Source organism: Stegodyphus dumicola, chromosome 7 (genome assembly GCF_044657685.1).
Source record: "Stegodyphus dumicola isolate Sdum_Otavi_A_Nest chromosome 7, ASM4465768v1".
NCBI classification, from domain to species: domain Eukaryota; kingdom Metazoa; phylum Arthropoda; class Arachnida; order Araneae; family Eresidae; genus Stegodyphus; species Stegodyphus dumicola.
The window spans coordinates 49,794,405-49,809,431 of record NC_140774.1 but is presented as its reverse complement, the minus strand read 5'-3'; the positions used below and the strand labels follow the sequence as shown (position 1 = coordinate 49,809,431).

The 15,027-nt window shown below is 29.7% G+C and overlaps 2 protein-coding genes across 2 annotated transcripts in view; one reads left to right on the top strand and one right to left on the bottom strand.

Annotated features, from left to right (window-relative positions):
* Positions 1-10,246, top strand: part of LOC118197423 (uncharacterized) — a 235,726-nt gene extending 225,480 nt beyond the window's left edge. Inside the window, exons 74-79 of the mRNA XM_085820180.1 lie at positions 510-613; positions 2,783-2,875; positions 2,998-3,103; positions 3,754-3,897; positions 4,669-4,790; positions 9,995-10,246. Coding sequence (XP_085676306.1) covers positions 510-613; positions 2,783-2,875; positions 2,998-3,103; positions 3,754-3,897; positions 4,669-4,788 — 567 coding nt within the window. The 3' untranslated portion in view covers positions 4,789-4,790; positions 9,995-10,246. The remainder of the gene's footprint in view (positions 1-509; positions 614-2,782; positions 2,876-2,997; positions 3,104-3,753; positions 3,898-4,668; positions 4,791-9,994) is intronic.
* Positions 10,247-10,291: 45 nt separating this feature from the next.
* Positions 10,292-15,027, bottom strand: part of LOC118197424 (meiotic recombination protein DMC1 homolog) — a 118,487-nt gene continuing 113,751 nt past the window's right edge. The window contains exons 14-15 of the mRNA XM_035368933.2: positions 12,641-12,738; positions 10,292-10,438 (exon numbers count right to left, since the gene is read on the bottom strand). Of these exons, the coding sequence (XP_035224824.1) occupies positions 12,669-12,738 (70 nt within the window). The 3' untranslated portion in view covers positions 10,292-10,438; positions 12,641-12,668. The remainder of the gene's footprint in view (positions 10,439-12,640; positions 12,739-15,027) is intronic.

Below are 15,027 nucleotides of genomic sequence, written 5' to 3'. Positions count from 1 at the left end.
TGGCATCCAATGACGTTTTTTCTATTCCCGCACGTCAAAAATAAATTACATGGTCAGCCATTTGCGACACCCGAAGAAGCGGTTGATGCATTCAAAACGCATGTTTTGTAGTTATCTCAATGGGAGTGGACAAAATGCTTCGGAAATTGGTTTAAACACATGCAAAAATGTATTGATCTTCATGAAGAATATTTTGAAAAACAATGAAACCAACTTTGATCATAAATATTTGTTTATTAGGCCAGAAATATAAATACCAACCCTCGTAATATATTGAACTGATATACTTTAAAATATATTTAATTCATAAAATACCAAATGTATAATTTTCACAAAAATCTATAATATTATAGTAATTATTAAGACATTTTGGATGCTATAAATATTATGCATTTTGGTATCATTTAACATCTTCTCCCCCACAAAAAAACAGCTAATTTTCATAACTACTTTTATTATCCTTATTTCATATCTAACATGGCATCTTATGTAACTGCTTTTACATCTAGGATGAACCTACGTCTGGGATGGATCCTGGAACTAGAAGGTTAGTTTGGAGGAGTATTTCACAAGCTACAGAAGCTGGGCGATCTGTTATCCTCACATCACACAGGTAGATAGCTGATATTGCTGAATATCTTCTTTTGAAAATTATAATGATAATTTGGAAATTAATACTTAATTTGAAAATTATTCATGATTTAATGCTGATTAGAATATCAATTCATATTTTGATGAAAATTTGATACTGTGGTTCTTATGTTGTGGAACTATGGTATAAATCAAGTGTGATGTGTACAGTGGTGGCCAAAATTGTGGACACTTTTGGAAATTTTTATGTTTTTGAACTTTGTATGCTCATAGAAAATGTTACGTTTCGCAAAATGCAAACTTGTATATATCATTTTAAAGAGAATTTGTATAGTATAAATGCTATGCACACTTTATCTTTGTAATAGAAGATTATAAAAGTTGTAATGTCAGAAAGGTAATTTTATGGGTTTTAAGAGAATTAGATTGCATAAAAACATCATATTGTTTAATAATTTAAGGCTTGAACTTTTAATATAGAAATAAACTAAAAATTAATTTAGTGGTGCAACAGCCTTTAGTGAGCCATGGCATACAGTGCCCTGATATCTGCTTTCTTGACTGTGGAGTGCCTGAGCAATAAATACCCCAAGAGGTCAGCTCGTCGCAGGACCCCAGGTGTTTATTCCCCAAGTGAACTTGGAACTCATTATATTGACGCACTCAAAATATGAAAGGCTGAGTCAAAGAACAACCTTGCCCACCCCGGGGATTGAGCCCAGGACCTATGCTGCTGCTGTGCGACGTATTAGCCACTGCACCACCGGGCTTAAATATAGGAAAAGCCAGAGAAAAATTACCTTTCACGGCTGCCTAATACAACCATCAAATGGTACTTTGCCTGGTAAACAGTGTCATTCCATGAGATATAAAATTTTAAATTTATGAAATGAGCAGCTTGTCAAATTGCCAGTTCTCAGCAGTATTTTCCATTTAATCTACAAAAGATTTTTAACTTCCAAATTTTAATTATATATAACAGAACAATTCTCCAAAGCAATGTATGTATTTGTTATGTCTTTATTGTATTTTTAATGAAGCTGATGTAATTCATAATAAATCTAATTAATATAATTTCTCACTTCAAATAATTGACACTTTTTATGAACATTCAACACCATTGATGCCAACCTTAAAATCTAGGAGATTTTCACATTGCGCGGCAACGCCATTTCAAAGGAATTACAAACTGACTTTAATTCACTTTATAATGTATGATTAATAATCTATTTGTAATTCAATTCTGATGTAAAATGTATTAGCATTTTATTGTAAATTCAAAATTTTATGTTCTTCAGCTAAATTCATTTAAAAAATGTTTTTACGCTTTTATACTGAGAAAATCCTGAGATGTGAAGGAAAGCTTTTATTTATCAAAGTACTTTTAAATGTGATGAATATAAAATTAATAATTAATATACATAATATTTATATGGTTAAACTTAATAATGCACCATATACTAACATAAACAAAAATACAAATATTAACAGGTTAATCTCTGCTTGAATCTTCATAAAGAAATCACAGATAGATTTGAAACATTCAGATTAAGACGATTCAAATCAAATGAAATTTAATAAGACAATGAAATGTAATAAAAAATAAAATTCGGTTGAAATAAAATTGAATACAAAAAATTATTCTGGAAATCATAAGAGGTAAGAAATAGAATTTGTTTTAAGTTTTACATATTCAAGAGATTTTATTTATTGCTGGAATACAGTTTTGATAAAGGTTAAAAATAAAAAATCTGGGGTTGGTGAAATTTGGTGATCTACCGAGAGACGTGATGAAAAACTGGGAGATCTGGCAACACGTTCTCACCCCTTTACATTCAAATCGCAACTCTGAATCATTGCTCAACATATTGCAGTAACTCAAGATGCAATTACAAAAGTAAGTTACAAAAATATTAGATAATGATATTATCCAATGTTTTATTTGAATAATTCTAATAAATTCTTTCTATTAAAAAATATATAAATTTAAATCTATGAAAATTATTTATAAAATCATAAAAAAAAATATTTAACAAGAATTTTCTGTTGTTGCAGTCTATTCAAAATCCACACCGATCTAAGATTGCTTTTTTTTGCTTTATTTTAAAATTTCACATACTTTATAAATATCACTCCTTAATCTGAATTAATAAGATCTATTATTAACTTATATTATTATTAACTTTTACAGCATTGAAGACTGTGATGTCCTGTGTTCAAGACTAGGCATTATGGTTAATGGAAAAATAGCCTGTTTAGACAGTCCAGCAAAACTGAAAGCAAGGTAATACTCAATTTATAGCTTTAAAAAAAAAAAAAAAAAATACTTATTTTTTGTACATTTTTTGCTGCAAAAGTAAAACACATAATCAAAAATTTGTTAAAATCATTATCACTCCTCCTTAGGTTGGGCACTGGCTACATAATTTCCTTTAGAATTCCAGAAGACAGCGAAGATTTATCCTCCCTTCTTAACTTCATACATAAAGAAATGCCAACTACACACATTCAGGTAAATTTGCAAGATTTGTTACCAGCAAATATAACAAACAGTTTTTCCTCTGCTTTAATTTAGGAAGGTATCCTTAAGAAATTAAATTTACAAATTAAACAGAAATTTGACTTGTCTTATTCCTCCACAGCTTTCATAAAAAGGCTTTTTTCAACTGATGAATCCAGCAATCCATCCACTTTTAATTTTTTGTTTACACATTATTAAAATACACAGTTATCCTATAACTTAACATTGAAGCATGTAAAAGAGCTATGCTTTAATGCATTCGCTTGATTTTTAGGGTTGTCTATCAAAATTTTTCAGTGAAGAAAAATAATGAATAATAATAATAATGAAATACATAGATTTTATCTACAATTCTAAAAGCTTCCTCAATTCAAAAGTAGTAGTACTGCTGTAGAAAATATGTTGTTGAATCAATATTCACCGTAGTATTTCCTATAAGTTAAGATACTGCAGAGGCTTATTAATTGTTTCCTTATCAAACAACTTCAACTTTGAAATTTTAATAAATTATTTCTATTTTTATGCAGTTTTAATTATGTTCCTATGGATAATAACAAATTTAAGAGAATCTTGTACATGCATTTCTAAAAATCTGAATTTTTTAATTCCAGATATTAATATAATAATATCCTTCACATTAGGTACGAAGCAAACGCAGAGTAGAAATAACTTTACCTGATGAAAACTTATTCTGCCATTTATCCAACTTATTCTGCCATTTAGAAGAATGTGCAAAACTTTTTGGAATTGAAGATCTAGCAATTGATCCCACAACTCTTGATCAGGTAACATTTGCAGCATATTTCAACACTTTTAAGTTAATATCTATCAATTATTAATGATGTCTGAACTTTATATAATTTCTCCATTTCCTTTGTACATTTATTTATAAAATTTGTTTTGTCAATGTTTAATTTTTACATTCAGCATAGCAATCCACTTAATTTACAACAGAGCTTTACAGCATTTTTAGTAGTACTGTTTAATGTAATATACGATATTAATATATGAATATAAACTGCAGATAAAAATTATTGTGACTAAAATTGTTTGAAACTTTTTAATTTACTTAAAAGAGTAAACATCACATCAAAATTAATGTGATTAAAATTGTTTGAAATGTTTTAACTAACTTAATAAGAACAATTATAATTAATAAAATAATGCAATGTGATAAAGTAAGTAAACTAATAGAAGTTCTACAACTTCGTGATAATAAATTAAACTCAATAATAATTTAATGTCAATTTCATACAGAAAAATAATATCATAAATTACCAATTTAATTCTCAATACTGAAAAAAATTTATAATTCATAGAAAATGTTTTGATTTCAAAATAAGCTTCTGAAATGAAATCTATTCGCTTGCTTATTAAAAGGGGTCAAATTTATATATTCATTATTTTCTTTTCTTGTATACTCTAAATGCTGTCAGTGGTGTATTTTATTTATCTGAATAAGTTAATTTTAAAATCTGCAGATAAAATCTTATCACCCAACTATTATCTAAAAATGACAGGTTAAGAAATCTAAAAATATGTTTATTACTTTTTAGGTGTTTGTAACTTTTGTAAGACAACAGTCAGATGCATCAGAAAGAAATTTTCACTCTATATCTCAGATATCTGCACATGAAAATGAGCCACATCTTGATATGTGTTGCACAAAGCTATAAAGGTATGATATTTAAAATTTCTTATTTAAACAGTCTAAGCTCTCATTTTTATATATTTTATTAAATAACCATCAATTTTCAGACAGATTAACCCTCCATTAACAACTTTCTTTATTAACACATGTGTCTTTCTAAAAGCACAAAATATATAATCATTGATAAACAAAATACCTGCAGAATTAATTTTATTAATGTGAATTAGCAATCACTGTTCTAAAGTGCATCAGAAAGTTTTAAGATCAAATTCATATACAATCAAAATATGAAAGAAACAGCTTATACACTGTTTAACATTCTATGTGCATCCATTTTCAAGCTTTCTATAACTCACCTTGCTCACAGAACTTCAGGATTGCTTGCTGTAATCAACTTTTGGAACTCTCTTTGGTCTCAGCTTTTTTAATGTTTTTAGTGATTTTCAAGGCAAGGTGGGAACTTGCCATTGGCTGCATTATGCTGTAGGAAATTCCCAACTTCTTTCAATTCCATTGCTAAATCTGTATTGGCAGGTATCAGGTGCATAAAATCAAACAAATAATTACATACATTCCCATAAATAGACAATATTTTAATGGGAATAGATCTGTATGTGTTAATATTTTCTCAAAGTACTGTTGTGCAACTTAACTAGAACTGATGAAACAAATTCAGTCCTAAAACTTTGTAGATGCATTGTATGGCGTTCAAACACTTTATATCAGCAGGCCAACCAGTGGTCCGTGAAAACGTTTTGGTGGTCCGCAGAAAATTTGAGACATTATTTATATTTTTATGAAGATTCAGTTTAAAAAATGACAAGTAACAAAACCCTATTAAGGAATATGGATTATACTTTTTTTAATTTTAGTTACTATTATTAGCGAAATCTCTTCTGAGTTTAGCGACTTTTTAGCTACTTTTGCAGGTGTATCTAGCGACGTTTGAAAGTGAGAGTTGGCATCCATGGATATGCTGCTGTTATCCATAATAGCGCAAACTGGAATTCTCTTTTCTTTTGAATTACAAACGTATGTTATTGTAGTTGTTAATAACACAGTTTTTTTCCGTGTCAATAGGCAACTTGATGGATTTTTATGAGAACCATCTGCATTCTTGTTTATAATTGCATCACTGGAAGTTTCTGTTTTTATTTTGTCTTAACTGTTGATGGATGGCGCCATTGCCGAGTAAGCGATGATTACCCTGTTTACAATAATTAAAAGTTGGCAGCATAACACTTTCAGTTTATTGATATTGCTTCGCGTTTACCAGTTTGTTCTTGCTTTTCGTGAAGTTCCTTTACAGTGATATGGAAATGTGAAGCTTTCTGTACAAGAAGGTAAGATTTTTGTACTTTTCATATAATTTTTCAATGTGAACGAAATATGTGTATCAGTGAGATGTTAATAGTGCTTTAATTGTTACTCATAATCAGGGGTGTAGCCTGAATTTCCATAAAGGCATGCTGCTGAACACCAAATGTTTCGAAAATTATATTAACAAATAAAAATTAGAATTACATTTAGTGGAAAGTTGAATATTGTTTTTTCATATTCATATGTTGTTTTTAAGGTATGATTTAAGGGGGGATTTTTTCTCATATTAGTCGTCCGCCAAATATAAAATTATATATATAGTGTTCCATTAAGTTCTAAGGGTTGACGACCGTATTGTACAAATAATAGCTCTTAAAATTATAAAACCTTAATGTCAGTGAGGCCTCTCTTTCCCACTCAAAGGTTTAAAAAACATATTATTGTACTTAAATTGTATTGACAGAGTTTTGTATTCTTCAGATGACTTTTCCCTTACTAGTCCCCTTGCAAAAGGGGGTATGAAAATAAATGAAAAATATTTATAACAAAAATTAATTTAAAAAGTACTTCATTTTATTTAATCCTAATCTGCATTAATCAAATTTTGTTGTACATAATTCAAAATTTTCTAGTAGTTCTTGGAGTTTCTGTCTGCTACCATCAAATGCAAGTTAATGGCACTGTCCTCCATTTCACAATTAATATTGTTATTATCTGCCTCACAGATAATATTACTTTCAATCTCATTCACAGCGTAGGAACTTTTTTTTTTAAATAAAATTTTTTAAAAAAGATAAGGACTTGGCATTCATTAATTATTCCAACTTTTAGCAAAATATAGCTAGATTTGTACTAAATTTTAAATTCAGTTAATACGTGGGTTATAAATTTCAGCTGAATTTTCCCAACAAAATCTTACCTTTTAGCTTACATATAGATCAGTTTACATTTGAAAATGTAATAGTTTTCTTTTCCATTCTTTTATTAAAACATTGTTATACAAGAATTAAGAACATTTAATTCCTGAACAGGGGTAATACAATCAGGCTAATGGCAACATACTCAGCTTCTAAGATTCCAATGTACCTTAAATATGTATGTGTATGCATGTGTGACAGACAAAAACTGCTGAATAAGCAAAGAAACTAAGTATCACAGTGGCTGCTTTTCCATTCATGAAAAATTATAATTGATTACAATCCATCATTCTTTCGACGGATCTCACTCTCTAACAGTATCTATAGAAAGTATGTTTTAAATGCCAATGGTTGTATGTGAATTTAAAGAAAAAAAATATATTGAAAGCTAATGTAAAATAATAAGAATTGAAATAAAATTAATAAGTAAATAAAATGTAAAATAAGAATAATGCTCTCCAAAATATCATCTTATTTAAAACAACTATCAAAATGATAAATGAGCATTTTCATAAATTAAAAAGCATATTACTTATGTTTCAGGCTTTATTATTCTAAACAAATTTAACATAAGTATCTCACAAAAATGTTGTTATCAGCCACCCAGCCTGTATAGTGGTTAGGGGAACCTGACTGCCCTACCAAAGGGCCCGGTTCGAATCCTGGAGACAGCATGAATGTAAAATTGTCTGTCGTTTCATAGGAGGTAACAGTGGCCACCTATTAGGTGCCTCCACAATAAAATGCCCACCACTTGTGGCCAATGGCATTACAGGCAGTTGCCAGCCATTCGGGAGTGGGGGACACCATGTTGTTGTCATATCTAAACTGTGTAAATAGAGAATTGATTAACAATGATTATGCTTGACAATGATTAGCATGACAAGCATTATGCTTGACAATGATTATAGACTAGCCAACTGTGCTGCAAAGTGTGTTGATGAGAAGAAATTTAAGGAAATTTTTTTAAAAAGATTTTGTAAATGATATTCATCAGCCATTTAGCACTATTTGAGCTAAGAATAACTGATTTTTTGTTCCAATAAATCTTAAGGGTACTTTCCATTATGCACTTGACACGCTTTTTGCCATGTGGCAGGTGATAGGCCCTCACCTGCCACACAGTGTGTGTTTGCAATCTGTAAACTATTCTTATAACTAGAAATTATCTGCAATTAATAAACTCACCAAAATGTGTGGCAAGTGCAGCAAGGAAAAGCATTCCCTTGAGTATATGTGGGAACTTACTTCATCAGGACTCAGATAAATAGATGCAGGAAATAAGCATAAGTATAATAAATAACAAAACTAATATAATTCAGGTTTAACTTCCACAGCACATAATAGGAGACAAATTTTAGTGGAACAATATGTCTTTAGTTGCCAATCTTATGATACATCATCATACTTACATAGTGTATAGTGGATGCTGATTAAGTTTTATGATGATAGTTGCAATTTGAAAATTTTTGGATATCACATACAAAAATTTAAATTTTCCAATTAATGTAATTTGCGAAGAAACGTAAAAAAGTGATCATAAATAAAAATGATATAACAGAAATATTGTATTTTAATAACAATGCCCGAACAATCTATCAATTAATGGATTCTAAAATCAGTAGTATGGTCTCAAACCCAGAAAACATTAGTACCAATAGTGAAGAATGTGACAGACAGGTTGCTGAAAATGAAAGATTTTGATTGACAATTTAGTGGAAATTCCTGATCTGGTAATTATAGGGTTTTGTAACAGAACAAGAAATTATGCCTATTTATAAAAGTAAAGAGAAAGTATTCATACAAAAAAAAAAAAAAAAAAAAAAAAAAAAAGCAATTTAAACAACTTACAGTAAAAGAAATTTTTAATACAGAAAACAAATATTGAGCCCCACCCCTTTTTTTTTTAATTTTGATTTTCTTAAGATCATAAATGCTTCATTATTTCATAAACAACTGTTTCACATGTTTAATTTTGTAATCTCTACATGTCATCTTATTAGTTTTAAATTGATTATATAAAAATCCAGGAAATTCCCATATCTTGAATCATTGAAGCCCCAACAAACCCGAATCCCAGACTTTGTACTGAACTTGGTGAAGCCTTGTTTTAGTACTAGATGAATGTTACATAATCCTGTATTTTATAATAGTTCTTTTTAGTACTTTTTGAAATAATGTACCATTATGTAAACTGATACATAATTTCCCAGAATTTTACAAAATAGTGAGAATTAATATTTTTATTTAAGCAAAATTTATTTTTAATATGTTTGTAAACCATTTTTTAAATCTCCAGATAGTATTATTTTTGTAATTTAATGCATATTTATGATTGGAAAGTATCATTCCATTTCAGTGTGCCATAATTAGTTAGATTAATTAGATGTAAATTACATGAATTTTATTTAACTCAACCAGAAATATGATTTAAAATGTAAAATAATATTATTAAGAACTATATTTAATACTTTTCAATCATTTAGTTTGTTAATCAATTAGAGATTAAATTTGAAAGTTAAATATTTTGTAGTTTGGCAAATTGCAACACCTTGCTTTTAAACAGCCGAGTTTGTTGATTAAAAAGAAAAGATAAATATCTTAAACAATATGTATCCAAATAGAAATACAGTGGTGCACAGAAGATTTAAAAAAAAAAAAAAAAAAAAAAAAAAAATTCAAACAGTGCAAACACATTGCTTAAGTCACTGAGTTTGTTTATTAAAAATTCATTAATTATGCACCAAATATAAATTAAATAAATAAATAAATCTAAAAGTAAAATTTTGGGGCTTTGAGGTGTACATGTTCAGGTGGAGGAATATGTGTGTTCAAAATTTGGTGGTTCTAGGATGGGAGAGACATACATATATACAGATTCTTCATTATTTAATAATAGATAAAAAAAGATAAATTACTTTTATTGCTTTGTAACTATTAAAGTAGCATTTTTATTTTATTATTATTGTGATCATAATTTGCCTTTTCTTATAGGTACAACATTTATGAGTTTTGATAATCAACTGAAAGAAGCATTTTGCCCAAGTTTTATTGGTCAAAATGAAACTACTGCTTAAGACTCATACTTTATAAACTTGAGTGATTAGGCAAGAATGTAAAATTTCTGTGTATATTAAGAGCTGCTCATAAGACATCAGGACTTAAATATGTCGCACTTGTAGCACAGAAAACTTTCTACATTTCCTGTATATAGTATCATGTAAATAAAGACATTAGAAACATGTATTTATTTATTCTTAATTTATTATATATAGTCATACACATATGTTGTTTATAAAATTAATGCATGCATGAAGTCCCTTTGAAAAACTTTTTTTCACAAGTTTCTTCCTCAAATTATTTATCCAATGATTAATAAAGTGAAGACCCTGTAAATTATCGTTCTTACAAACTTAAAATATTGAATGGAATATTCCTCTGAAAAAAATGTTAATATAGCTGAAAATGTGTCATTTCAACTGAAATTGCATAAAATACAGTTTAAATATGTTTTCAATTTAAAAAAAAACATATATATAAACTTGTATTTTAAGCACTTTTTTCACTATACATAGAAAATGAAATAAAAATGTAATTTTAATAGATTTCAAAAGTATTTTTAAAAAGTAAATATTGATAAGTTCACGAAACAGAAAATTAATCTTTAACTTAAAAGCACCCTTTTTCATAAATGAAAAAAACATTTTACTTTGTGATTCAGACAGTTTTGAATGATTAAAATTCAATATGTGAAATATTTCATTAATTTAAAAACAAAATTTTGAGAAATATAGAAACTATACTCTCAGTGACAGTATGATACATTTTCTGTTTACTTTTTCTGAATAAAATATAATGCTGATTACTGACTGCTACACTTTTAAAAAATATTTGATGTGGACACTATATGATTTCCTTGTACGGCCTATTAAATTGCACAAATTTTTGCTGCATTTAATTTAAATTTATTTCCTCAAATTTGATTAGAGATCTATTTTTCATTCAATCAATTCAGTTCTCACATCATTGCAAAGCAAAAATAGACAAAAACTCAAAATATCTTCATTAAAAACTGTAAAATACAAAAACACCTAAACTGAAAATACAGTTAAAAACAATTTTTGCAAATTTACAGTTTCTATGCAAAAGCAAGCAATTTAGCCAATAGGAAAAAAGACAAAATTTTCAGTGCATAATCATTTTAAGTTAACTCTTGGCCCCACTGGGCAAAATGACACTGAAATTGGTACCCCACCTAACTTAATTCAATAGTTTTTTTATATGTGATCATATTCCACCTCATTAGGCTTAGCTCAACTTTGAAATTGCTGATAATTCTACATTTCATGCAGATCAACTAAAGGCATAAAACCTTAACTAGAACATAAGAATAACATAATTCAATCACTTTTAAAGAAATGCACAGTTTACTAATGTATAATAATAATAATAATAATAATAAACAGAGTTAACCAAGCCAGTAAGGGAGTGGGTATATATATGTTATATACACACACACACACACTTGGTCCTGCTGAATGCAATAAAAATAGGAGGTGCAAATAGCACATTATAGCAATCCTATGTACAAAATTTCAATATTCTACCACTACTCGTTTTTGAGTTATATGAGATGCATACATACATATGTACAGATGTCATGAAAAAGTCTCTTTTGAATCCATTTTGGAAAAATGTATCCTTTATTCTGTCTGTAGGTATAGATTTCAAGCAAAAAGAAAAGAAAGAAAATTCTGAAAGAATATCTGAAAGGTTTCAGATTTTAAATTACATCCAAAGGTGCATTTTTTTAACATTTTGTCTGCTACCTTTATTTATTAAATATCACGTTCTTCGCACTTAAATCATAAAATTCAGTTCAAGAACAATATAGCAAAATAAGTTTAAATTGAGCATATCTTTAGAATTTCTGATACAAATTCTTGCGCACTGGAGATAAAAATGTTTTTTTCTGTACAGCGCTGCCATGGCTCGCTTTGAAATCCTTGAGTTTGTTAAGCAAAAATTCGTTAAAGTTTTACAAAATATGAAATCAATAATAAAACAAATTTCAAATTTGGGATTCCACATGTCCATATTCGCAGTAGGATTATGTCATTCAAAATTTGATGGCTCTATGTACCATTGTTTTATCACAATGCAAGAAATATACATACATTTATGCAGATTTTTCATTATTTAATTTCTTCAAATACAATGCAGGATTCTTTTCAAAAATTTGGTGGCAACAGTTTAAAAAGTGAAACAGACACTTATAGTGAAAGAACGCAAAATCAAAAAACGAAAACGATTGTCCGTCAGGGACACAGCCCCTTTGGACTAAAAAAAAATCGTTCAAATGTATTCAAGAGCAGGCAAAATGGATATTTTCATTGAAATATAACACCTAAAATTATTCGTGATTACAGTACTTCCTGCACTTTAGACAAGGAAGTAAAAATTCAAATTAGTGCCAAAAGCTACTTTCAGAAGGGAAATTATTTCATGCAAATAATTCATTTCACTGATTCTTTTTATTTTGCAAAGATTTAAAAAAACATTTAACATTAACAAAACATTTAACAAATAATTTAACATTTAATAAAACATAAAACATTTAAACAAAACATGTAAAATCACCTCAGTTCAGTTATGAAACTCCTTTCAATTATTCTTTAGAATCTGCAATTCCACCTGCTGTAATAGCAAATGTTGCTTCATTTTCTGGTAAATCAGGGCTGTAATAGACACATATACATATATAGATAGCTACTATGTCCACCAACTAGTAACACACACCTGGCTAATCTTAGAGTGAATATGTCAGGTGGGACTTCCTCATTCACAAATGTGATAACAGCCATTATCAAGTGCAAAGAAAGCATGCAATCTATCAGAGTTATTAGCTATAAGGATAGCAGTGTTAGTATTTCAAAAAAAAATTTTTTGAAATTTTATGTGCTGCAGTGGTGAAAGTATATCAAACACATTTGACTGGAGGTAGAAATACCATCATTCTATCAAGAAGTTAGGTGGTATTGCCTTGCGTCCCCGCATACCTAACATTATGAGACACATCAAGATACAACATTGTAAGATATTGTTGCCATTGTGACTCAGGATATAATTATTACATAACTTCAGATACTCAAATTACTTTACAGCAGAAAATATACTTTACAATAATACTTATTACAAATATTCTTTACAAAGGCAACACTTTACAAACTTTACAGAATTTTACAAATGCACATTGTGAAACATGCATTACAGTAGTGTTGCAAAAATTTAAACAAACTGAATGAATATTAAATTTTGATTCTAGGTACTGTTTTTATCTTTAAAAAAAAAAAGACAAAAAGAGAGAGAGAGAAAGAAAGAAGAAAAAAAAGTTATGTATCAAAGGCACAGGTCAGCTCCAAGTTTTGCAAGTTTATCAATAATGTAGGCGATCCCTTGCCACCAAATGACATTGTTTTACAACTTGAAGTAGGCTTTTGTATTGTTACTGGGGATTTTAAGATGGTGTTCTCTGGTAAATGGGCAGATGGTCAGCAATAGCAACCTCTGTGTCTGTCCAGAAAGTGGTACTCGTGCCCATTATCTTTAATGGTCTGGGGTACTTCTTTCCATAAAGAAACAGAGGTTGGTATTGCTGATGCTATGTCTATTAAAATACTCAGGAAAAAGACCATGTCTTAAAATACTCAGGAAAAAGACCATGTCTTGTAAAAATCTTGTTAATTATGGGGATAATGATGCATTTGTCATCTACTTCTGTGATGCAGTTACTATGTACAGCAGCCTCATTAACATTCATCCCATTTTGTTGCCATTTGATTTGTACCTTGCGTATTTGCGCTTAGTTGTTTCTTAAAATATGAGCATGGTCAAAGTGCTGCCTTGTGGATATAAATACTTTGTGATGTTGCTTCCTTAGCTAATCTGTCAGCTATTTCTTTGCCATTCACCCTAGCAAGCATTTTCACCCAGTAGAGCATTATGTTAGGATGTTGATGCCTCTGTAAGTCTTTCTGAGTTTCTGTACTGATGGTTTAGTATGGCAGAAGTACCAACATGCTGTCTTTGTGGATGGTGATGTCCTGTAGGTTTTGCTAAGTGACGTACTGCATAGCTCTGGAAATAGCTGCTGCTTCTGCCTGAAAAAACATGATGTTATTACTTAATCACTGCTTCTAGAGATATACAGTTTCTTCTGCAATCTGAAGAAGTAGTGTGCTCCGAACTTCTTCTTTCATGCATGAGACATCCATATACTTATTAATGTTGTTGCTGGAGATATTATGATGATGCAGATGTATGTTTAACCATGATCCCTTGAGTGGTGGGTAAACATGTAGTGTCATCATTGGCATTTAACCCTTTGCACTCGAGCGGTGCCTCTCAGGCACCACTGCATGTGATGCGATAACTCGAGCGGTGCCTGAGAGGCACCATTCGAATCGATGTGTTTATTTGTATTTGACCTAAAGAATATCGCTTGAGAGATCTACTTGGCCTTTTGCAGATTATATTACGAGGTGTCTGAATAGCTATAAGGATGTCTTATCTCAAATAAAGGTTGTTTTTGAAATGTTTATGCGACTAAATGTCTAATCTCAAAAATACTTGCGACCACTGGTAGGACTCTGTCTTCGACATCAGTTTGAACTCAACCTTCTTGCCGATCGCAGTATTTCTTTCAAAGTTACTGAGCCCAATAAGTATGGAACACGACGAAGAAGTTACTTCTAGCAAAGATGAGTTTAATTTTTCGGCAATAACGAACGAAATTACATCACTACATAGACAGCTTGCCCATGAGAATGAAGACAGAAGTGATAAAGATAGTGATGACGTTAGAGGAGCAAGAAGATGAAAAATCCGAATAATCGATAGTGAATCTGGAAGCCAAAGTGATTGTACAGAAGAGACTGAATCTTCAGAATGGGCAGTGTGCACAGAATCTGAAGAAATCCCCAGAAGAACAATGTTTGTATCCGGTGAAAGACAAGTAGGACCACACG